At 32.5% G+C, this 26,234-nt stretch overlaps 1 protein-coding gene across 17 annotated transcripts in view; it reads left to right on the top strand.

Annotated features, from left to right (window-relative positions):
- The window catches only part of RAPGEF2 (Rap guanine nucleotide exchange factor 2), a 244,836-nt gene that overhangs the window by 131,441 nt on the left and 87,161 nt on the right, over positions 1 to 26,234 (top strand). For 10 of the 17 annotated variants that reach the window (XM_070608669.1, XM_070608631.1, XM_070608617.1 and 7 more), the window contains 3 exons: positions 5,691 to 5,766; positions 7,618 to 7,785; positions 10,158 to 10,175. In XM_070608669.1, coding sequence (XP_070464770.1) covers positions 5,691 to 5,766; positions 7,618 to 7,785; positions 10,158 to 10,175 — 262 coding nt within the window. The remainder of the gene's footprint in view (positions 1 to 5,690; positions 5,767 to 7,617; positions 7,786 to 10,157; positions 10,176 to 26,234) is intronic. The other 7 variants (XM_070608689.1, XM_070608642.1, XM_070608615.1 and 4 more) reach the window with 1 other exon arrangement.

The raw sequence follows: 26,234 nt of genomic DNA, 5'->3' as shown, positions 1-26,234 counted from the left end.
TCAGTATTCTGCCTATTATCACAACTTCTTGCGTACTCATCTTCTAAAGGATACAGACTATTTAAGAATGGGGGTATATTTAGTGAGTTTCTTGTAAGCTCTGTATTGACTACAGAGTTTATATTGATTCTGTAGTATGTGTCCAATGAGTATTTGGAAGAGGAATAGGAAGCAAAATTGTGCGTGTGTGCCTCCCTCCCCCTGCCCCCTAGTTATCTGTGGAGATGAGGTGGGGCAGGGGTGAGGATCCTCTAATTTATGGCCAAGGGTAAAATAAAAATGGGATTAATCCTAGGTGAAAGAAAAATGTAGGTATAATTGACTCTTCCAAACTGATTTAAAATATTTTAGTAATATTTGTTTAGCTTCTCCCATATCTTCTAATTTCTCCTTTTACTCACAACTTCTATCACTTCCTTGCAAAATTAATGTAGAAAAGAGATTTTTCCAGATTTATTGGTGGTATAGTTCAGTCATCAAACTTAACTCTTCCTTTGTCCCTAAGATTTGTTGTTTTTTGGTCAAAGTGGAGTTCTTATTTTTTTCTTATCCGAGTCCTGAATTTTTGCCAAGAAACTCAAAGCCACTAAAACAAACAAAAATTATCTTGATAAGTTTCTCTTGTAAGATTTTTTAAAAAATTGTGGTTAAATATATTTAAAACAATATGCCATTTTAACCATTTAAAGTGTATGATTCAATGGAATTACAGTCACACTGTTGTGCATCACCATTATCTGTTTCCAAAACTTACATTCCATAGCTCCAAACAGAAACTCTGTAACCATTAAGCATTTTCCCAAACCCTGGTAACCTCTGATCTACTTTCTGTCTTTACGAATTTGTCTATTATAGATATTTCATCTAAGTGGAATCTTACAATATTTGCCATTTTGGACAGGCTTGTTGAAATTAGCATAATGCTTTCAAGGCTTGTCCATGTTATAGTGTGTGTCAGAACTTCAGTCCTTTTTTATGGCTGAATAATATTCTATTGTATGTGTATGTCACATTTTGTTTATCCATTCATCTGTTGATGAGCACTTGTGTTGTTGCCACCTTTTGGCTGTTTTGAATAATGCTGCAGTGAAAATGGTATAAATATCTGTTTGAGTCCCTGTTTTCAATACTTTTGGGTATTTATGTAGAAGTGGAATTGCTGGGTCATATGGCAATTCTGTTTAGCTTTTTGAGGATGTGCCAAAATGTTTTCCACAGTGACTGCACCATTTTGCATTCCCACCAGCAAATACAAGGGTTCCAAGTTCTCTGTATCCTTTTCAATGCCTGTCGTTTTTTTAAATTATAGCTGTCCTAGTATCTCATTAACATCAAGTATCGTGTAAAAAGGTATCTCATTGTGGTTTTAATTTGTTTATCCCTAATGACTAAGGATGTTGAGTGACTTTCCATGTGCTAATTGGCCATTTGTATATCTTCTTTGGAGAAGGTCTATTCAAATCTTTTGCCCACTTTTAAATTTTTTTTTTTAATTGTTGTTAAGTTGTAGGAGTTTTTTTTATATATTTCGGATATTAAACCTGTCTTAGCTGTATGATTTGCAAATATATTCTCCCATTCTGTAGATTCTTTTCAGTTTCTTGATAATGTCCTTTGATGCACAGAAGTTTTTAATTTTGATGAGGCATAATTTATCTATTTTAAACTTTTCTTTTGCTGCTTATACTTTTGGTGTTATATCTAAAAATCCATTGCCAAATCCATGTTCATGAAAATTTATCCCTCTTTTTTTTTTTGTTTTCCCTAAGACTTTTCTGGTTTTGATTTTTAAATTTAGGTCAGTGATACATTTTCAGTAATTTTTGTATGTGGTGAGAGGAAAGGTCCAACTTCGTTCTTTATCGTGTGGAAGTATGGTTGTTCCGGCGCATTGTTGAAAAGACTGTTCTTCCCCCATTGGGTGAACTCGGCACCCTTGTCAGAATTCAGTTAGCCACAGATATGTGGGTTTATTTCTGGACTCTCAGTTTTATTTCATTGGTCTGGATGTCTGTCCTTATGCCAGTACCACACTGTTTTGGTTGCTGCAGCTTTGCAGTAAGTTTTGAGATCAGAAGTGTGAGCTCTTTGACTGTTCTTTTTCAAGATTGTTTTGGCTAATTAGGGCCCCTTGCAATTCTACATGAATTTGAAGATTCGCTTTTCCATTTCTGCAAAAGAAGCTGTTGGGATTTTGACAGAGATTGCTGTGAACCTGTAGCTCACTTTGTGTAGTCTCTTATAAGACTTAGTAACAAAAAAGAGTGCATTTGATAGAACTAATTGTCCATGTCTTGACAGTGGCACCAAGGAACATTTGGAGCAGAATATAGTCACACGACTCTGGAGCAATCCTTACCTATTTCTGACTTTTCCTAAAACTCTCAAGGATGTAGGTGTACTTTTTAAGTTACACATGTTTTTATTTACTTTGCATCATTTCTAAATTTTCTTAAATCATGATTTTAGAAACTTAAATGATACCAAGTTTCAACACTATTTATAAGACTGAAGTTTCTTTTGATTTGTGCCTCTGGTCTTATAGAAAGCCCTTTGGATTCCCCAATTTTTTTTGTTGGAAACTTTTTAGTTCTGTGTTTTTCCCCCTAGAAACTTTTCTAGGGCAATACTCTGTCATAGGTTTATGTGGTTTTCTATAAGGATATGTATCATAATGTTCATTTTTTTATTCCTCCCTAGTGTGTCCATCATTTTAAGGTGTGTCTTTATTATTTGTTATTTATTATTTTAGCAACTTACTATTCTAATGCTTTTAAAGACCTGTAATTTTCATTTATGGCTTTTAACTAAAACATGAGAACCCTTCCTTTATTGTTTAATATCATATTAAATGCTGTGTGCATTTGATCACTTTCACACAGACTATTTCAGTGTACAAATTGGATCCTCTACTGCTTTCTTGTACTCACATAAAACTTTATACAGTGTCTGGTACTTTGTTCTTACTGGCTTTGTTTTTTGCTTTACTATCTAAATATCTATGTGTCATTTGCAAACCAGAAGATTTCTTTCCATTTCTTTCTACTAAGTCATCTGAAATATTTAAAAGAATTGTTCTTAATATCGTCTTTTGAGGATCTTATCCCCTATACATCTCTATCTGGTTTCCTTTTTTATCTCTATAGTTATTTTCCAGATCTAAATTTTTAAAACAGCTTATTTGCATAGAACTTGGTCAAAGAGTTTAAAAAAAAACTTCATAGATAATGATATTACTTAGTTTTGTTTATATAGGTATTATTTCAAAGAATCAGATAGTAGAAGCAAAAGAATTTTGTGGACTTAGTGAATTTCTAGCTGACATTTTTCATTACTCTCTCTATTCATTCCTACCTTATAGCTTCTGTTTTGCAAGCTAAGAGTAAGTCATCTCTGGGAAAGAGCCAAAATGCAGTGTCATTAGGCCTAGCATGTGTATTCATGACCTACGCTTTGGCTCTTTTGAGGCCATTCTTTCCTTCTGGGTTCTTGGCTATGTTTGAAATAATAGATTTTTGGATAGGTGACATAATTTATTCTCCCTTGCTAGAGTGTTTTCTTTGTGCATTTGCCTTTTCTGCTCAGCATATTCAAGGTATTAATTTGATAGGGAGTCCATTTCTCCTATGGTTCACATCAGTAGAACTTGAGTCTTTTGTGGCTGCAAAGAGAGTTTTGTCAGATTCTCATGCAGCTTACTTCCAAAAAGACTCTCATGGAGATATTTTTTATAATACATTTTAGAGGATGCAAACTTGTTATTCCCAAAGTAATAGTGTTAGTACAACTAAATATGTGAATACCTTCCTACCCGTAAAGTCTGTTTAATTAATGGCTGATTGGTAAGAGGATTTACAGCTTTAATTCTGAAGTAGGGAGGTGGTGCAAGAATTATGCATAAAATAAAAGACTACCATATATAGTTTACTTCTGTGGACGTTACTCTTTTTGTTGCTAAAATTTGTAAGCAACTCAATTCTAGCAGGTTTTTATTTTTTTGTTGTGTTATATGAACATTGTATGCATTACAGATATTTGACTTTTTTACTAACATGAAATTTTTGAAAAGGAAAACCATTTGATCATTATGTTTATAAAACTTGTTTAGTTCCATAATTTAATAGAATAGGATAAAACTTAGAGTCACATACTTGTGATTTTCTTTAGATTTTAATGTTATTTAGTAATAAAGCTTAAACATACAATATGTATTTTTACTTAGTCATAACAGAATTAAATGGGCGATGATGGCATGAAACTTGCTACATATTTTACTAACACATTGAGATTACTTCCTAATTTGTAGTGTAGCATTAAGTTATAAGCTTCAGGGCCAGCTCCAGTAGCCTAGTGGTAAAGTTCGGTGCTCTCCACTTTGGTGGCCTGGGAAGATAGATTTATTATATTTTTCTTGGCAAACTTTGTCCACTGTAAAAAAGCACTCTAATATGTATGCTTGTGTGAGTATGTATCTATGAATGTATGTATGAATATTTTTGAAATATTTTAAAATTTAAAAAATTTTCAAATATGCTGAATATGGATTTCATAGAAATTGATTTTTGGAGTAGGAGAGGACTTAAGGAATGGCCTAGTCTAACGTGATAACCTACAAATGAGTAAAATTTAGACTATGAGAGTGGTCAAGTTGGTTTGCTAGAGATCACAAATGATAGAGTGAGAGTGTTGACTTTCCTGTATTCCTCTTACATAGATTTTTTTTTTAGTTTGGTTTCTAATATGTGAAACATTGTGTACTACCATGTCAAGAGGGTTATAAAAGGAACAAGAATTTCCATTTCACTCAAAATGTCTAACTTGGGAAAAAAATTGCTTGATAAAATAGTTATTTGGAAGAACTTTTTTCACATAGTTTTTCAAAGATAGTTTATTAAAACTGGTTACTAAAATTGTTGCCCGCAGAGAAGGGAGGATTTGGGGAGCAGTGGTTGGGCAGGGATGGGCGGTACATTACTAAAGCAAGTCAGGACTCACTAGCTTCGCCGGGATTTTTTCTTCATGGTGGTAGTTGGCACATAGCTATGTCAGAGAGAGTAAAGCTGCTCCAGTGTTAAGGTGGAAGTTATCAAGATAGGGCAGTGGTGCTTTCGGAATTCACTAGTTCAAAGTTTTCAGGAGGAATGGACTTTTAGTGTGCATATCCAATTAAATCACTGCATAACTAAGGAAGAAGGCTTAAGTTGAATATCTTTTCCTTAAACTTATTCAGTATGAGTTGATTTGAAAATTTAGAAAAATAAATATACTTTTAGGTGAAAGAAATGTTTAACCTAAGCATGTTAAGTTATAGAAGAGAATTATATGCATTTTATACCTGCTTTGGATATTTTTAAAATTTACCATCGATTCAATTCCCATCCCTATTAGAATATTCTAAATCTTCACCTAACTGGGAATGATTTAAAACAGCCTAATGCAAAGAACATTCATACTGATTCTCTGTTACATTATTAATTTGAAAACATTTTATTGGAATTTTCCAGAAAAATATGTCTCTGAAATTTAAGAATTTGAACGATTCCTTGTCGTTTTGTGTAAATAATGATTAAAGATAGTTTCTCTTTCTCCAATGTGTATTTTCTGTAGTTGTTTTTGTTTTCATTTTTACTTATCTGGAGGGTTGGCTTAAATTCACAATTTATATATCTTAAATATTTTTTTCTTTCTAGTTTTGGCAAGCGTTCTGCAGGAAGCTTTAGGCGTGGCTGTGAATGCATTGTTTTAGAGCCTTCTGAAATGATCGTGGTAAGAATACTTCTGTGAAGACTTTTTCCTAAAAAAAGTTATGAAATAAAAGCACTTTCACAAACTACTTAAATAGTGTATTATATATTTTATAACTTTAGGTATATTTATTTCATAACTTTATTATTATGAATTTGAATTCATAACGTAGTATCACAATTATTTACAGGATTCAATTAAATGGAAAAGATAGAAAGTTTAAAAGGGGCAAGTACCTAAATGTTTGGTGCTTGATCTTTGTAAATCAATCTATGATAAAGCCATTTAGTTGAAATTTGGGGAGAATCTTTGAATTGCAGGCGTTTAGTTCTCCAAATATTGATTAGAACGAGTGAGATACTTCAAATGAGTCACACTGATAAGTATTCAGGCCACAATTAATGTAAGGAGAACACTTCAATTCCTTTCTCTAACTGCAAGAACACTGGGGGACTAGTATGCTGGTTAAATACTCTGTGGAGATCTTTCTCTCTCTTGTTAATTGAATTTTGTTTAAAAGTATTTCGAGATAAGACATTCGAAAAACAGAATGTTAAAATAGATACTAACAACATAATTATTTTTATTGATGCTTTCAAAAAAACCTGTCACATCCTTCTTTACTATATAAAGGTGATTTTAATATAGGACAATATATACCCTTTTTAAAAAATCAGCAACAAAAGTAAGATAAGATTGGAGGGTGATCCCAATATAGACATTTAGTTGACATTGATATGCATATTATTTCCCATCCATAATCCCATCTGGGAAGGAAAACCTTGTGACTAAGTGATGGCCTAATACAGATGATGATGGAAGCTTTTTACTCACATTTAATAAAGTATTTGGTAGGTGACTGTAAGTCTATTTTCAGAGAAGATTTAGGGTTTGTCTGTATGATGTAAGAGAGGAATTCTGTCAGAAATGAGAACTTCCTCCTCGAAGCTAGTGAAAACTTTTGGTAAAATTTCACAAAATTTACTCCTAAGTGAGTAAGTAAAAATTTAGGATTGGAAAAATGTGGGCATATACATGGGACTTTCTAGCAATTAGTCTTGAAAAGCCTTCTAGATATTTCCTAGAGATTTTGGCCTCTGTTAGTGCTATTTTGTGTTTGTCTGAAGGATTTTTGATCTTCGAAATTCCTTGAGGATTTTATACTTGCTGATATCATACAAACTCCTGGGTTTGCCAGTAGTCTTAAAATCTAAATATGCCTCTTTTGTGAGCAATCATATTTTCATTAGGTAAATATGATAAAGATTAACCTAATGTAACTTTTATTCTTTGTTAGTCCATTCATCAGAACTTCTCTCCTTAAAATGAGGAATTATTTTTTTAAAACAACTCTATTTTATAAAAAAAGAAACTGAATCTACAGAATGAAAGTAGGAAGAGAAACCCTTAGGTAATCTACTAAAGCCATTCTGCTAGCAGTCCTGTTTGAGTCATTTGGGAGTTAGGGGTTTTTACAGATTTACTTATATACATGAGAGTTTTTGTGCTTTAGTTAAGACAATGGGGCAGTTGCTTTCATAATGCATGGTAATGTATCCTGTGAGATCTTTCACTAATAAATCAGTACAAAGACTACTGAAAATATTCTTCCCTTTGAAACTACAGGAAATTCAAGACTTACCCATATTGTCCTAAGTGGAACTGAAAATGCCTCTTCATAAAAGAAAAGTTACTCAAAACCAATTAGTTCCAGAGAAGTTCAAAAACACTTAAAGTCTGTCAAGATAGTTTGTCTACAAATGTCTTTGCAAAATGAATGAATATGGACTGTCTGTAAGTTTTACTCGGCATCTGATGTTAATATGGAATGTTGTATTGGAAGAAATGAAATTTTTTGACGTTTTATTTCAGGTGGACTATATGGATGAAAATGAGGAATATTTTCAGCGTCAAGCTTCTCATCGACAGTCTCGAAGGAGATTTAGAAAAATCAACCAGAAAGGTGAAAGACAAACAATTATTGACACTGTGGATCCTTATCCTGTGGGCAAACCACCTTTGCCTAGAGGCTATCATACGGTAAGTTATAAAAGTATAATATTTTTATTTATCTTTAGTTTTTTTTGGGGAGTTTTGTGAAAAAACACTTAAATTTTCTCTATTTGATGAATGATTCCTTTCTATGGTATACTTATGCAACGTGCAGATTTTGCTGGAAACACACGTAATATGAGTGGTTTTAAAGAGCACTGAAATAAGAAAGCCATTGTTTAGCTTTTGTATTTCTTAAATTATTCTCTGAGGATCAGCTTTGTGATCATGTAAAAATCGTAACTGGGATATTTTAAGTTTTTACCTTAATCTAAAATGTTAGCCTCCCCTCAACCCCAGTGACTGGTATCACACATGTTTTTTATTCAAAAAGTAGATACATAAAAATTACATATTATTTTCATAGCTTTTCATACCATTGTGAGAATATTATCTGTGAATATTTTTGTTTTTAATACAATGAAGTGAGAGCACAATTTAAAATGATACTTTTTAAAATCCCAATGTAAAGATGATCTGAAGTATTTCTAACAGGTTCAAAGATCCTCTTAAATGCTATAGCCCACTTAATTGTAATTTATTTCATAAATATTCGATAAGCTACTTTTTATGTTTGGGGAAACCAAGGCACAGATAATGAGTGATTTGTACAAGACCTCACTATAGTCTGTGTTAGAGCCTTACTTTTCTTATTCCCTTCTTTCTTCTTAGCTGCACTATGTATATTTCCCCCAATGGCCAATCCAAAATAGTTGCAAATGTATTTGAGAATTTCTGTTTTTAAAAAGGAAGTAACTTGAATTCTTATGTATGTCATCTTAAGGTCAAAGATGGTTTATCTATACATATAATACCATTGAATGAGTAGTCATTATATGTGAAATTAATTTTAAAATAAAAATATGATAAAAAAATAGGTAATTGACAACTATTTTACATTTCTCATTTGTTTTTCTTACCTATTCTTTTCTTTCTTTTTGCAAATAAGTATAAATGCAAAATGCATGGGAAAACTTATATAGACTTAAAACTATGTACTCAATTTTTAGTAACTTTAAGTGATATGATATATTTTATACCCACACTTCATATGTTCTATTTCTGAGAGCTCTTTGTATTTGAATATTTAAGCAGTTTTGACCACCAGTTACCCGCCTACTCCTCTCACTACCCATGCATTATTTTAATTTATCATGAATTTCATAGTTGAATCATTTCATTGAGCTCTTTTGGAAAGGGTTGCTTTTTGCTCATCATAAAGACAGCTTTGTTTGTCTGTTGGAGAGACTTGGTATTAAAAAAAACCTATGAAAGGTTTTTTTTGTTACCATTGTCTACAAAAGAAGGTAGTATTTTTAGTGTAGATGTAGCATTTTGGAAGAAGGAAATATGGATTAAAAATAGTTGTACATATTAATAGTATAATATATTATAATATTTTAGTCTAGTACTAATGTTATTAATATTCTTTCTGCTTTGGAATCATTTTTCCAAATCAGATTCCATACAAGGACAGTTGGCAGGAGTGTGGGTCCCTTAAAATTTAGTGTTAAAGCTGATTGGCTTAATTTTATAGTCATATTTGTCACACTTATGTTGGGGGGGTGTCATTTTATAACTGTTTCTCTCTCCCATCTCCATGCTTTCCCCTTTTATGAAATATTTCATTTGCTTTTCTTACATGACTCCCCTTTTTTAAAAACATGTGTAGTTTTTATTATTACAAGATTGCTTTTTTTTTTTAGTGGTTTTAAAAAATGTCTTACCTGGTCAACAGATACTTTTATTAGCAAAAATTCAGTACTAAGATGAAAAATTTAACTTTATTACTAGTGGATCATGTGCTAGTTTACTAATATTTGACACGTTGATATTAATTTTACTAAGTTCAGATTGGCAACAACATTGTCATAATTGGAAATATTGGATCCTGTTCTTTTTGCATATTGTGTTTGAATTATATTTATCTAATATTTATTATTTTACCTAAATACATGATTTTAACATTTGAAAACAATAAAATTTTGTTTTGTATATATGGTACCACAGAATAAAAAGAATTAAATGAAAATTATTATTCTTTGTTAGCCCAAGTCATATTTACTCATTCTTAAAAGAAATACTTTTCTTCGAAAGAACCCTAGTAAGGTGGGACAGAGGAAAGTTTATTTAAAAGATGCATGATCATACTTCACAGGTGATTTTAAATGATTACGGGTGCATTTCAAGTGCATGGCCAAGAACATAGAGAACATTATATGTATAGGCAATTCTATATGGTCATTCTTAACCTAATTTTAACATTATCTTCATTTTGGCAGATATACTATATAGCATGTCTGATAATGTTCATCTTTTCCTTTCCTCCTTTATGGCATTCATTTCATTTTGGCTCAAAGGAATGCACTAAATCTCAGGTATTGTAATTTGTGTGTGGTCTCCTAATACTAACCTAAGTTTATTTGTGAATTTGCCTTGTAACTAATGAGTTTATAATATTGATGTGTTTTGCTTGGTCCTATTCTTTTGTATTTTGCCCTGTTTTAGTAAAATCTCTTAAAACTTTGAAACTATCAGTGGTTTAGGTGATGGTACTGGCTGCTTTATTTGTGCAAATGTAGGGATGAATTGCCCACCTTCTTTGAAGAAAGAATAAAAGTGCAACCTACTCATTTTTAAAAACGAGTGGATGTTCTTAACTAAACTGCTTTGCAAGTCGAGAAACAAAGATAGACAGATAGATATAATGGAAGTTTAATTGCTTTTTGTGTGAAAGGTTATGGCAAATCCATTAGATATTTACATTTTAAATGCTATAGGCGAAAGCTTTAAATTTCAGGAATCTAGTATGAGACCATTTTGGGAGACCACTGGGAAAATTTTAGTCAGATAGAATAAATGCTTAGTCAAAAAGGAAATAAGAATTTAAAATTGCTTGTATTTTCTTATTTGTCCTTTATTTATAACTGGATTTCATACTTTTATTTCATTCTGTATTTTAATCAAGGCCTATCATAATATCTGTGCTCATTTCTTTCATGCCAATACATGACTAATTTATGATTTTCAGTGTTACTCTTTTGAAATTATGGGTCAAATTTGGGGTTATCAGGGAATTGGGAGTCAAGGAAGAAAATCTGATTTATCTCTGGAAATTAATTGGTTAAGTAACTAGTAAAATTTTATACTTGTGTTTTCTTATTGCACAGGAGAAAGATCATGAGTAATTTAATTCATATTAGAAGAAGTCTACCATCAATATAATACCTTTGACTATTACAGTAACTTTGCCTGAAAGCATAAAATATTTATATATTCTTTCAAATTAAAAAGAGGCAGTTACTTTATGCTCTATACAAGAGAATACGTATTAAAATGCCACAGGTGGCATGATTGCTATATTGTATTTTGGAGGCACTGCTAATTTTTAAATGATGTGATAAAGCTAAAAAATTTTGATACAATTTTTAAATTTGATAAAATTGTATCAGAATTTTTTAATTGCATCAATGTTTTGAACTTTTATCTGGTAAAAGTATACTTTAAAAACATATAACTTTAATATTTTAAAAGATACATCAGTATGTAATTAATCATCTTCTTTTTTAGTATGAAAATTACCAGTTAGTCTAATTCCCACTTAGAGCTAGGAATTAAATTTCAAATGTGCACTGAGTTATGATGTATACCTTATGTACACTTTTTAAAATTAGATGTGTTGCAGTAGTTTAAAACAGATTATAATAATTTTCTTCAGAAACACGAATACTCATATAGTCCATGTAGAGTGTTTTTAGGACATTTTTTCAAGACAAGTGTGTGAGGTTTGCAGGGAGAAGCAGCATTTTAAAATGCAGTGAGAAGGGAAGATTGGAGATGACTTCATTAGCATTTTCTTATATTTTGATGAGTGGAGGTTGAGGCTGTATTTAAGACTGCCAGAAAATAGGATGTGGCATGAATTTTCAGTCTTATTGTTGGTAAAGGTTATAGAGGCAGGTAGTAGATAAGGTTCCTAGCAAAGGGTGGAAGATTTGGGGTCAGTCTCTAAGGGGACTGACTTGGGGCTTTTGAAAGGTTTACCTCGTCTCCAGGTTCAGAATAGGGTAGGGGAAAAAAGGCTTTGTTTATTTTACTCATAATTACAGGCCCTCTCTGCATTCATGGGTAATTTATTCTAGAAGTTTGTGTGGGCAGGGAAATCTGAGTTCCATAATAAAAATGGAGAGGAGAGGTAGTAGGACTTAAGGGGCAGAAAGAGGACCTTCTTAACTTGTGCCTAATTGGAGTGATGGCGAAACTGGTACTAATGAAAAAATGGCTCGACTCTCTTCTCAGTTTGAAAGAGCAAAAGTTGTACAGAGATACTAGATTGAAAACTGTCCACACTATGGAGGTTATGTGTACCAATGGACATTTCAAAAGTTTCCAGCCTTTCTTGGCTGGTTGCATAATTAAAATCCTTTCCACACTTTGAAGTTCTGATTGACTTTCCATTCCCACTCCTACTCCCCCAAAAGAGTGTGGCTCTGTTTTATACAAATTTGAACTAGGAGGATTTGAACACAGTATAACAGAAAACATTCATCAAGTTTCAATCAATGCAAAATTTTTGAAATAATGAAAACTATTGATTGTATAAAAAGATTCTCCCACATTTTATCAGTAGTCCTTTTCTACAATGTGAATATACACTTCAGAGCACTGTTTAATGATTATGTATTGAATTTTTTCAGTAGATTAGGCTTAAAGTTCTTGGGGAAGATGTACAAAAGTAATGAAAAATATTGCGTAAAATTAAGTTAATATAATGTAAGTTGAATACAGTGTATAATACAATATGGGAATAATTATTTTTCCTGTTTTTTTCCTCCCCAAATCCCCCCAGTATGTAGTTGTATATTTTAGTTGTGGCTCCTTCAGTTGTGGCATGTAGGATGCCGCCTCAACATGGCCTAATGAGTGATGCTATGTCTGCGCCCAGGATCCGAACCCTGGGCCACTGAAACGGAGCACGCGAACTTAACCACTCAGCCATGGGGCCGGCCCAATATGGGAATAGTTTTTAATTATAGTCAGTGATAATACAATATCTATAAAATGTGGCACCAATAAAAGATTGGTTCATTTATGAGGCTTATGTAAATAAGTCCCATTTTTATCAGGTTATGCTTTATAATAATATAAATCCTATTTTTTATAATGGTTATCTAATTATTCTTAGGTTACATATTATATATCTCTGAAGTAGATTTTTTTTTAGAGATAGATCTGATTTAGATTGGTTTCATCTTCAGTTAAGGACTTCTTGGTAGGTTTGATTAGTTTCAAAAATTGTTTAGATATTGAAACATGAAAAAATTGTTTCTGTCACTACACACATTTATTTGGCATTAGACTTTTTGACTTGAGCTATTGTACTTGAATTAGAAGTAGGCAATATTTTCACTTACGTTATAGCTTTTCTTTGTCACTTATTATTTCAGTTATTTCTTTAATTTTTTTACTGAGTTCTCCTTCATTTAATCCAATATTTGCTACATAAAAGTAAGAGAATACGTTTTGAGTAATATATCAATGACTTGTGTATCTATTAAATTTCCTAAAATATTAAGATCTTAGAATTTTAACTTATAACAATCAGTTTATATCATATCCCACATGACTACAGGTTATTCATATGATATGTTAAAATCTCTTTGTATGCTTATATAGAAATTATTCAAATATAGGGGAGATTTCTTAATTATTTCAGTATTTTCATTCTTCTTTAATTTAAATTCATCAAGCATATGTTTGCTCAATTGAACTTAAAGACTTTGTCTTCAATATTGCCATCCGTGCTTCTTTGTGAATTATAATAGGATAGAGTTTCAAAAATGTTCGTATTCTATTTCTTGTATCATAGAGAGGAAAAGCTCAGTATTTTCATTTACATACTTTTATTCTTTTAACAGACATGTACTGAGTGCCCACCTTGTTTCAGGTCTGTGCCAGACTCTAGGGCTATAAAGGTCTACAGGACAGACAGAATCTTGCCCTCACGACCTTATATCTTGCCCTTATAGTCTCACAGGGAATATAGATAAATAAATGGGCAACTAAAATGTAGGGAATTCCAGGTACTATGGAGGCACATAGACAGGGCACCCTGAGTAATAAGGCATGGCTTCTTGAATGGTCTTAATGCCTTGGCTCAAAAGAAAATATTCTTTAATCCAGGAAAGCCCAATAGAAATGTGAAAACTGAATCAGGTAATAAAGAATGGAAAAGAGAGTTGTGGCAAGAGTGTTAGAGAGGAGTGATATATATAAAAAAAACCCCACAAATTTTGCTAGACATTATTTATTATTGCGTGCCTGATGTTTTATATTTGCATCAAAGAGTCTTTTAAAGAGAAGTGTCAAAAGTATCCTTTGCTTTTCACACTCATTATCAGGAGGTTAACTGGTTCCTCTTCACCCAGATCATGTTGCATTTAAACATCTTGCAGACAGATCCCTGTGGAAGGGTCTTTGAACAATAGGTGGATGTAACAATACTGTGCCATATGTGCTGCAATTTCTGGCAAAACGCGGCATGTTAAAACTGCTGCGGTGGTCTCAATCTCCTTGCCTTAGGGGGACTATTTCTCTTTGTTGCAGTTATAATCAGGTATTTATGTTGATTTAATTTATATAGATTGACAAATTACACTGTTGAGTATGTATAGAAATTGAAATGTAAATCAGGAAATAGTTTAAAACATGAAATGATTTCTCTCGTGCTATTAACAGTACGCATTGCAAATTCATGCAAGGCAGTTGAGAGTAGTATGCAGTGTGCTGTTTACACAAGTTTCAGCTTCTGTTAGAGGATGTCTATTTTTATATATTACATCATCTCTGCTGCAGAACTCCCGTGTCCACTGGGATTTACTGTTCTTTCATTCCCTCTTGAAAGAAAGCTTGTATTGATGTCATAATTGGACCCATCTTTTGGTTGCACTTGGAAATTGAAAGTAATAAGGGTGTTGTGTAGCAAGTCATGCAATATTTCAAGTAATTTATTTGTCAGAAAGATCACTGCCACTTTGTCCTGCCCCTAATTGTGAACACTGGTGGCTTTCTGTGCCTGTTCATGTTTTAAATATACTTGGCTAAAATTTAGCTTTTAGTCTCCACAGCAAAGATCCTTTTCATCTTTGACTGTTTCATTTCTTATCATGTGATCTTTTTTTATTTCTTATTTTCTGTCATGAGGTTTTGCAGTGCCACATGCTGATTTGAAAAATGTCTCTTTTCTTTGGAAGAATCTACTTTGATATTTAGACCTATTTCCTACCAGTGCTGAATTGATCTTTTTACAATTAAGTTATCAGTCGTAAGTTGTCTGTTTTCACTATTTGAAATATCGGGTGACTAGAAATGTTTTCTTTTGATTTTGAATCCAGTGTTAAAACATTATTAACCTGAACTGCCTTTTTATTAGCTAGAAGATATTATTGACCTCTGGAAGAAACTCTAGCATAGGTGTTAGGTTTAAATCACTCGTGAAAAGAAATATGTTAATTATTTATATTAAAATAATTTTTAAATGCCTACTATATTTTGTACATATTTATGTAAATTTTCTCTCTTATTTTGTCAAAAAATTAGTCTTTATATCTCAGCAGTAAACCTTTCTTTTCCTTTTAAAAATGAATTAGGAGCAAACTTATACTTTTTAAAAAATAACAGCTTTATTGAGTTATAATTCAGATACCATGCAATTCACCCATTCAAATTGCATCATTCAATGGTTTTTCTTTTTTCTTTTCTTTTTTTGGTGAAAAAACACATACGTAAAATTTACCATCTTAGCTATTTTTAAAGTGTACGGTTCAGTACTGCTAAGAATATCAGTAGTAAACGTTTGACTAACTTGAATATATCTAATTCACAGATGGACCTAGCATCCTTTGTGATTGTTTAAATTACAAATGGGCAAAAAAAATAACTTTAAAATGTTTTGGAAAACAATAATTATAGAATATATTGGGGGAAAAAAAGCCTTACCGAGTAATTGTTTGTATTAGAGCAATTTCTAATGAACTTAGTATGGGATCAAGTAGCCTTATCTTTTTTTCTTGAGGCTTCCTTTCTCTAAGTGGAACGTAGGCGCTAGTTGGATGGAATTTGGAATTTGGAATTGCTACCCTAGAGGAGAAATGTGACAGCAGAGACAGCCAATTCTGAAATACTAATTGCTGATTGGGCTAAATGGTGGAGTGATTCAGAAGGGAAGGATTTGAGGATGATAAAAGAAAATATTCAGGTTGTCTTGATTTTTACTCAGATGTCTGTGAGGTTACAATGATAATTGCTCGCCTGTGGTTTTGGTACAATCCAGAAGGCATTTGGGAGTGTTAGAAAATAAAGTTAAAATCTCAATATAACATTTCTCTTTCACTGATTATTAGAACACTTCTACTTTCTGTCCATTTCTTTATACAACTTTTTAAAACTGAACCTTAAAAGAGCTATTTGAATCATCAGGAATTTTGGAATATCAGGCGAGTTTTTAGAAAAAAGATCATTTACCATTTGTTAATTGGTGGAATAAGCATATCCCCAACCAATCGGGGTGTAGAGAATCCTTTGGCATTGTTGATATTCTTGATGATATTGATGCGCTTGACAATGAGTGTCATTGATGAGCACATGATAGCTCTCATCTTTTCTCTCTTTTTTTTTTGGTGAGGAAGATTGGCCCTGAGCTAATGTCTGTTGCCAATCTCCCTCTATTTTGCTTGAGGAAGATTGTCACTGAGCTAACATCTGTGACAATCTTCCTCTACTTTGTATGTGGGATACCTCCTCAGCATGGCTTGATGAGTAGTGTGTAGGTCCACACCCAGGATCTGAACTCTCAAACCCTCGGCTGCCAATGCAGAGCGTGTGAACTTAACCACTATGCCACAGAGCCGGTCTCACCAGATGTTTCATTTCTCCTTGTTACAAATGTTTGCCTAAATTTTGGTACTAACTCTAGTTAGCCTGGAGGACTATGAGTAGCTAACTATCCTGCTTGTGGATTAAGTTGTTAGAGGGTTCAGCTGAAATGGTATTTTATGGAAACACAGAGTTTTGATTAAAGGAATCTAAAGAGAGTTGATAACTGTGCATTCTTTAAAAGAGCTAAGAGGCTGATTATTTTCTAGTTCATTTCCTAGAGCAGCACTTGTCAAATTTTTTTTAATCTCAGGACTCCTCTACACTCTTAAAACTTTTTGAGGGCTCCAACAACCTTTTGTTTATGTGAGTTATCTATATCATTATTTGCCATATTAGAAATTGAAACAGAAATTTAAAAATATTTATTCATTCATTAATTTAAAAATAGTAAACCCGTTATACATTAGTTAAGGGTTTTTTATTAGTGAAAAATAACTATATTTTACAAAACAAGAAAAATTATAAGAAGAGTAGTGTTGTTTTATACTTTTGCCAATATGTTTAATATTTCGCCTAATAGAAAACAGTTGGATTTTCATATCTACTCCTGGATTCAATCTGTTGTGATGCTCTTCTGGTTGAAGTGTATAAAATATAGGTAGAAAATCTGGCTTCACAGGTAGTTGGAAAAGGGAGGAGTATTTTAACAGCTTTTTCAAATAATCTTATTGATATACTACACCAAAATTTGACACGTGGTAGTTTCTTAAAGGTTTAGTTGCAATGAGGAATGTGAAACTATGTCAGTCAACTTGTCTTACTCTCTTTTGTTAAAACCCATTGGTCTTACTTACACAGCGAATGGATCCTTTTACTCATGCATGGTTTGTAATATCATGCGTGATTTTGTAATATGCATTGGTCACTGAGTTAAGCAGTCCTCCAAATTTTGGCACCTTATACAATATCAAAAAAAATGACATTTGTTAATATCACTGCCAGTCTCATTCGAAAAGGCCTCAATTATTGGGAAGCTGTAAAACTAATGATGTTGGATATAAATTTTTCAAAAGTCCGATTTTTACTTAAAAGCTAAAGTTTTGTCATTGGCAAACAAAGTCCTATCAGCTGTTTTCCTTGAAGTGACAAGCTCAGTTTGTTGATTTTCAAGAAAATGTCTGCCAGATGCCCAAGTCTGAATAACCTTAGTTTGTCCATTATGTGTTTTTTTCAAATAAAAATAGTGTTCCTTGGAAAAACCAAGTGTAGGGGCCCTTTTGAGCACCGGGCCCTGTGTGACACACCTGTGAAGCTGGCCCGGACTTTGTTTGCTGTATGACTTTTCTCCTTACTTCCTTTTCCTTCTTGCTGCTTAATTCCCTGATGGGTACTAGGAGAAAATGGAAAGATCCCATGCTAAACTTGGGGTGGAACCAGAAGTATTTTTAAATGCTTTACATTAAATAATTGTGTTTTAAATATATTAATTGTATTGGATGGTTATCAACAATACATTTTGTTGTTACTGCAGTGATCTTTAAAGATAGATATTTTTACCTAATTTATTTAGCATTTCTCATTTAAAGTTTTTTTTTTCTTTAGGAATTTTATTTTAGCAGTCTCTTTTCTCCCAAAAAAGTTCTCTGACTCCCCTTCTGTATTAAGATAATTATGAGCTGTTATGTGGAATTATAAAATAATTTAAAATCTTTTATGCAAAAATTTGTGTGGTATGAAAGTATGGTATAATCATAAATGTAAAGTGTCTGTTAGATAACCTTTAAAATGGGTTTTTCGTCTGACACCAATACAATAAGACTAGTTTAAGGTGCTTCCCCCCAAAAACCCTCAAAAAAAGATTACCGTGGATAGTTTTAACAGCATAGTGTGGGTGATTAATAGTTAATGTTCAGGATAATCTGATCTAATTTATTACAAATTGTTTTTGTTTCATAGTACAAAATAAATACAAATAACCTAGCTATGTATTTAAAACTCTATCTTCGTTATCCTCTACTTTGAGTATCCATTTTCTTTTTTTTTTTAACTGGCTCCATTTTTTGTTTTGTGTCTAAATAAAGATGCTGCCTTCAATCTTTTCTATCCACTTGTTCTGCTTATGTTAAGACTACTACTCTTGATCATGCTCTGAGGTTCAATGTGATTCAGTAATCAGCTACTAACGCAAAATATCTGAAAGATAGAGCTGCCTTTGGAAAGGGACTGGAACTACCCCCTCCTCAAATTTGAAATGGTGGGTTTCCCTTGGTGGAAGCTAAAATGTCCACGTGAATATTCTGTGAGGTTAATGGTCACTATACAGTCATGCATCATTTCTCACTTAGAGAAATTTCTCCTTTAAATAATTATCTCTTTTTCGTCCCTACTGTATCTTTACCTTTATTGTAAATACCATGCTTCCTAGTAATGTGAGTATAATATTAATATCTTATTAGTTTTGGTTTTTGTTTTTAATCTTAAAAACCCACTGGATTGTGTGATATATATTCTTAAATCTTGGTCTGATAAATTTTTATTTTGTTTTATGTCCTTGAAAATACATTTATTTATTTCCTATAAAATACCAGCCATCAAGAAAAATAGATTTTGTTATACATTTGCTCTAAGATGATCTTTTAGTAAGCATTTCCTATGATGAACAGTACATTTCACTTATGTCTCCCAATGTGTAAACTGACCAAGATGTTTTCTGAAGTTCATCCCTGATTTCTTGTTTCTTCTCGTAGCCCAGTTAGTCTTGGGGTCAAATGTAGAATGGATGAGTGAATACCTTATTCTGTTTAGTATTTCATTATAGATTTATGGTTATGGTTAGTACTGTGAACTGTTACTTTATGGTACAACAAGGAGATAGAATCTTCCATGAATATGATCCATCTGGCCAGTTGTGAGCAATTCTAACTGTATGATATATTCAATTAAATATTCTTATATTATCCTCTTAAAATATCAGCATGGTAGTAATTGAAAATTTCAAAATACAACTAAAATATGAATAGGTAAAATACTCTGCCTTTTAAGAGCTTTTAAGGAGAGGGAGAAATTACATGTGTGGTTTGGGCTTTGTTCATTTATTTATGAGAAGGAAGATTGAATGTTGTCATCTTAAGTTCATGTGGTCATATCAGTAGGCTGACTTCTTTTTCAAGAGAACATTTAAAATATTTCTGTGGCATCTAAAATATTTTCTATGTTGAGACAATCTTCTATATTTAATTATTTTCCAGGCAAATTTACTTGGAAGCATTTCCTGTCTGGAATATATTTAATTACAACAGAGAGGCAGTCACAATTTTATTCCTGGTAGTGAAGTCCATTGATTAATACTCCCATTTATAAATATTGTCATTTTCTTTTAGAATGAAGATTATTGAACCATTATGAGAACTTAGACATTTTGATGTTTATTTGAAGACATTAGATTTTAAAAATGAAAATATGTTTGTTAAAAGTTAAATTCCTGAAGAGTCAATAGAGTCTTTGAAAGCAGATATCATCTTGTATGCCATTGTATACCTTTTGTGCTGCATGTAATCAGTGCTCAGCAGTATCTTGGTTATATGCTGATGTCTTTGTATCAAAACTCCCAGAATTAGTATTAGTTAATATTTCTAGGAGTGGCGTTGTAGATCCACCTGCATTAACAATTCCACACAGGGTTATCTGCACAAGGATAATAATCCCAGCTATCTATACAACATTGATCAATGGGTTGCCCAAACCTTGAGTGCAACTGACTTTTTAGACTATCTTGGAAGGAATAAAATTGACCCTTATTGAATGCTTATGATATATACTAGTTGGCTAGGTGTTTTCTCATATATTTTGTCAATTAAACCTCTTGCAGTTCTAAATGCTGGGCAATGGTGTCTCCACTCTTAGGAGACAAACATGCTAAAGTCAAAGAGGTTAAGTAACATGTTCAATGTTCATAGTCACTGAGATAGAGTCAAACATAGACATGGGTCTTTTCCATTCCCAATACGTAAACTTATTTATTTTTAAAAAAGAATTTAACGTATATTGCTTTTATGTTACTTATACTTTAAATTTGATCCCAAAGAGATATATATCAAATAATTCAACCACTTTAGATGCCTACTATTTAAGTACCTTTAAAAGAAATAGGCTGGAGTATAGAATATCCAATGTGAAGAACAATTACTGAGTTATATTTGCAGTGATGATAGCCTTTGGTTGATTCATCAGTCTTTTTTTGTTGTAATTAAGTGCTTTCCCTTTTCAAACCATGTATCTCTCATCAGTAAAGCACGGCATGTTTTCTTCCTCTTTAACCTTTCTAGTTTCATTCCGATATAGACATGGATTTTCACTGATAAGTAGTAGTACCACATCGTAACAAAGGATGACCATGTAATTAATTAGTGTATTTTAAAAGTTAGGTCTGCTAATATGATAAGTAACAAAAGCCAAATCCTGCTGAAAGATCTTTTGTAAGTATTACTTTTTAATGAATCAAAACAACTTAAAGTTGTCTAAAAGTAGTCCTAGTTTTTAGAAGTGAAAAAACACTGTCTTAAAATTGCTTACTTCTGCACCAGAAAATATTGGACATATTTTGGTAATATTTAAGAATATTAAAGACACACAGTAGGTAATTTCAAGGGGTTTTAAAACTTTCTTTAAAACCAATTATCTAGGTATGTACAATTTTTAATAGTTCAAATTATTTCTAACATTAAGAAAACCACCTTTCACTTACCTATTTTTAAGTTTGGGAACTTTTAATTAGCAAAGTAATGATGTTAAAAGGAAAACCTATAAACTATTGTCTAATTATCAGTATAAGTATATCTTAAAACAAATTATTTTTTTCTATATAATCACTGGCATTCAGCCTCTGCTTTAGGATTTTTAATTACACTTAGAGCTGATATTTGCAAGATAGTCCTTACATAATATGTGTCAAAATTGTACCCTACTGCCTGATAACAAAGTAAAGTTTTAGTAAATCATAGCAGCTACTGTGTATTGTAGGAAGAGTGTAATTATTAAGAAACTTTTCCTTATGTTTAGCTAAAATCTGTCTCTCTATAATTTTAATTCATGGTTCTAAGTATCCTCTAAAGCAACATAAATGAATATTCATATTCCACTTTCATATAACTGTGTTTCAGATATTTAAAGAGATCCTACTCCACTAAGCCTCTTCTCTGGGTTAAACATTCCTAACTTCTTGTAGTTTTCCTAGACACCTTATCACCTAGGTTTCTGCTCTTGAACACTACAGTTACTCATTATCTCTCCTAAGTCATGATGTCTAGAACTGGTTGCTATAACTTAGATGATAAGGTCCTACAATACCCTACAAATACAGATTACAGCAGAACTTCCTGTCTTCCTTGCTTGGGACATTACATGTCTGATAATGTGACCTGAGATTGTATTAGGATTTTAAGGCATTGTACATTGGCTCATATGGAGCCTTTGACCAGCTCAATTTTACAGATAACTCTTCCCATCTCCCACCCTCGTATGCATTGTTCCTCCAGCCTAATCTCCCCTATCCTCTATTTGTACAAGTGACGTTTTGATGGTACACATGTAGGTCTTTATATTTATTCCTGTTATATTTAAATTTGCTGGTTTTAGCCTACTCTTTTCACCTGGCGAGTTATTTAAAACACTTAATTTTGTCAGTAAACAAATTGGACATCTTTTGTGGCTACAGACTATCCTATGTCCGTTTTCTCATCTTAAAGCCAGTGTAACAGTACTTCACAGGTTAGTTTTGAAAAAGTTTAAGTGGAATCATTTATGCATTCATCCTTTGTCTGAGCAATTACTGTGTGTTAGGTATTAGAGATAAAGCATAATTTATCATTGACAATATCAAATAAATAAAATGTATGGTCTCTGCCTTCAACTAATTTGTATTCCAGTTTATGATCAATATTTCTCTTTTTGTTACATAAAAATAGAGGGATAATTAACAATTCATTGTGCTCATGCAAACATATTAATCATAAGAGAAAATGTTACATGCCAAATTAGTAATAAAGATAATTGCTATTTACATTGGAGTGTAGCTTTGTGAAATACTATAGTAGAGAGCCCACTTTCAGGCCCTTTCCCCTAGAAAAAGCAGTGAAATGCTTTTCTTGTGACCTGTGTATAAGGACTCTACCTTTGAAACCTTGAGCATTTCAAGATGAAGTCTGGTCATTTCTTAAAATAGGTCCTAGGAAATGAAGTAAGTTTTGTTAAATCAGCTAATAAAGTTTGTTCACTTTTCAAATAAGTGCATTTTTAAAAGCACCACTCTTTATGTTGGAATTTCTCACTGACTTACAGGCTTCTTTATTTTGCTTGTTTTACATGCCATCTTTTTTTTTTGGTGAGGAAGATTGGTCCTGAGCTAACATCTGTTGCCGATCTTCCTCTTTTTGCTTCAGGAATATTGTCCCTGAGCTAACAGGTGTGCCAATCTTCCTCTATTTTTGCATGTGGGATGCCACCACAGCATGGCCCGATGAGCAGTGTGTAGGTCTGTGCCTGAGATCTGAACCCATGAACCCCAGGCTGCGAAGCAGATTGTGTGAATCCAACCACTGCACCACCGGGCTGGCCCCTCATGCCATCTTTTAATCTTTCTTTTCTAACATGTTCCATGTAAATATTGAGCATCTTTATTATGGATAGGTTACTACATTAATTTTCCAATTATGATTCAGATGCAACGTAAACAGTTTGTTGTCAGAAACTTTTTATTAAAGAAATAGCCTAAAGATTTCTTTGGAACATGTCTTTGGAGTATATCTGGGTGATCTTTTTGGACTTTCAGTTAGATCTTTCTGATACTAAGTCCTAATTTAAGTAACAGGTTCCCAGTATTTCTAAAGCCTGTATTTAAATTTAACTCAGATATTTATTCTACAATTATTATGTCAGACATTATATTGGTATCTTTCATTTTATTTCATAATTAAATTATTTTTAATAATGAACCTGGAGTATCATTTTATTTGGTCAAAATAAAAACATAAAATTCTAGCCCGTATTTCCTCTATGATTGCTTTGGGAGAGTCTGTGTGAAGGACCTGTCTGAGGTATACCCAAAGATGGAAGAGATTATGGGAGATGTAGGACTGAGTTATGGTATAAAGAATTTGTCAGATAATCAACTTTTCTTTTGGAAAGAAATCGTAGTACTAATGGGGGAATGCGTATTGGGTTTAGGAAAAGAGAAGAAAAACTTCTGACCATACCTAGTACAATAGCTTTATTTTTCATTGACCTGGTACTTAATTGGTTTGTATATTTATATAGAAAATAGCGTTTTTAAATATCATTTCTTTGGTGAACAATAAAACATTAGGAATCAAATTTATAACATTTCTCGTTTCCAGATATCAAAGAATAAGTTCTTCCTGCTGCTCCCACAAATTTTCATCACCCTCTATAGCTTTTCTCTGGGGCAGGGGGAAGAGGGAAGAAATCAATAATATATAGTGGATAGTGAAGTAAATGATACTAGAAACCTGGAGTTCTATTTTGTATTCTTCTAAACTACTAACTCTATAATCTAATACGCTTTATTTTTCTATGAAAGATGAATACATTGTTTTATTGCTTCCCTTGGGTTTTGACCAAGCTTAATTATGTTCATAAAGCACATGGAGATCTGTGGATAAACACCATAGATATTAAAAATAAACACATATTAATCCTAAATGTGATTAATAATTACTGAGAAGAGCAGATCATTTTTCTCAATTTCGTAGTAATTAGAAAGCAAATACTTTAAGTGGAAAAAATATAAATGAATACCGTGGTATTAAATTTAGCATGGAAGGGCTTTACATTAAGTAGTTTTCTGAACTATGTATGTAATCGCTATCTTTTGGATCATTGTTACTGATAATTTAGAAGTTAGTAGATGTTCTTGACACAGGGCAGAAAATTGTTACATGCTCCTTTTTCTAGCTGGAGCTATTTAATGCCACTTGCTAAATCCAGATGGTTAAGGAATGGGATAAATATAATCTAAGTTACAGTACTTCAAGGTTAGTGTGATTTACTCTTATTTGTGTCAAATCTATAGTATGGGATTCTCTTAAATCTTCAGTTTGTATTTTATTTCTTAAGCAGTGTTTGGCATATTATAAACTGGCACAATTGTGTTTCAATGTACAAGATAGAATGAATAGTAAAATTTCAGTATTAACGATCATGAGTTTAGAGATATGTAGGTTGTAAGAAAGAAGCCAGGTTGTGAGAAAAATCACACCAAGTCTCAGCATAGAAAAGCATCAGTGCCTGAGGACGTGTGATTTTCTGACTTCATCTATCAGGTTCCCTGATTAAGTTAGTTTCCTTCTTGAGAGAAATGACACGTTTTTCCAGAGAGAAGCAAGCAATGGGAAATCTTCACATATAAGGTCAGACACCATCAGCACAGGGGTAATTTGACTTAAAGTTAGAGAAGATTTTTGTCACATGGATGTGTGGGATATGGGCTAGATGGATGAAAGTTGTAGGCTTTGATTATTTAGTTCTTGAATTGCCATTTACTTTTAAAAAATCTGTTGTGGTAAACTATATATAACTTGTAAATTGACCATTTTAACCATTTTTAAGTGTATATCTGGGTGAAGCACATTTACATTGTTAGGCAACCATTACCATCATCTATCTCCAGAATTTTTCGTATCTTCCCAAACTGAAACTCCATACCCATTAAACAATAACTCCTCATTACCCTTTTCCCTCAGCCCTTGACAACCACCATTCTCCTTTCTGTCTATGAATTTGACTATTCTAGGTGCTTCATGTAAGTGGAATCATACAGTGTTTTTCTTTTTGTGACTGGATTATTTCACTTAGAGTAGTGCCTTCAAGGTTTATCCTTGTTCTAGCTTGAAACAGAATTGTGTTCCTTTTTGAAACTGAATAATATCCCTTTGTATGTATATACCACATTTTGTTTATACATTCATTCACAGATGGACACTTGGGTTGCTTCTACTTGTTGATGCCATTTACTTAATTTTTTTTAAGACTTTAATTTTTTAGAGCAGTTTTAGGTTTACAACAAAATCGAGAGAAAGGTATAGAGGTTTCTCATATACCCCCTGCCCCCACGTATGCATAGCCGTCCCCATTATCAACATCACTCACCAGAATGGTACATTTTTTTTTTTTTTACCAAGGAGGAACCTATATTGACATATCATATTCATCCAAAGTCCATAGGATTCTTGGTGTTGTACATTCTATGGGTTTGGACAAATGTATAATGACATATATCTATCATTATAATATCATACAGAGTATTTTCTATGCCCTAAAAATTCTCTGTGCTCTGCCTGTTCATCTCCCTACAACCGCTGGCAACCACTGATCTTTTTATTGTCTCCACAGTTTTGCCTTATCCAGAATGTCATATAGTTGGAATCATACAGTATGTAGTCTTTTCTGATTGACTTTACTTAGTATTGTATGGTTAAGGTTCCTCCATGTCATTTATGGCTTGATAGCTCATTTCTTTTTAACACCAAATAATATTCCATTGTCTT

This window comes from Equus przewalskii, chromosome 2 (assembly GCF_037783145.1).
Source record: "Equus przewalskii isolate Varuska chromosome 2, EquPr2, whole genome shotgun sequence".
NCBI classification, from domain to species: domain Eukaryota; kingdom Metazoa; phylum Chordata; class Mammalia; order Perissodactyla; family Equidae; genus Equus; species Equus przewalskii.
This window is presented reverse-complemented; position numbering and strand designations above follow the sequence as displayed.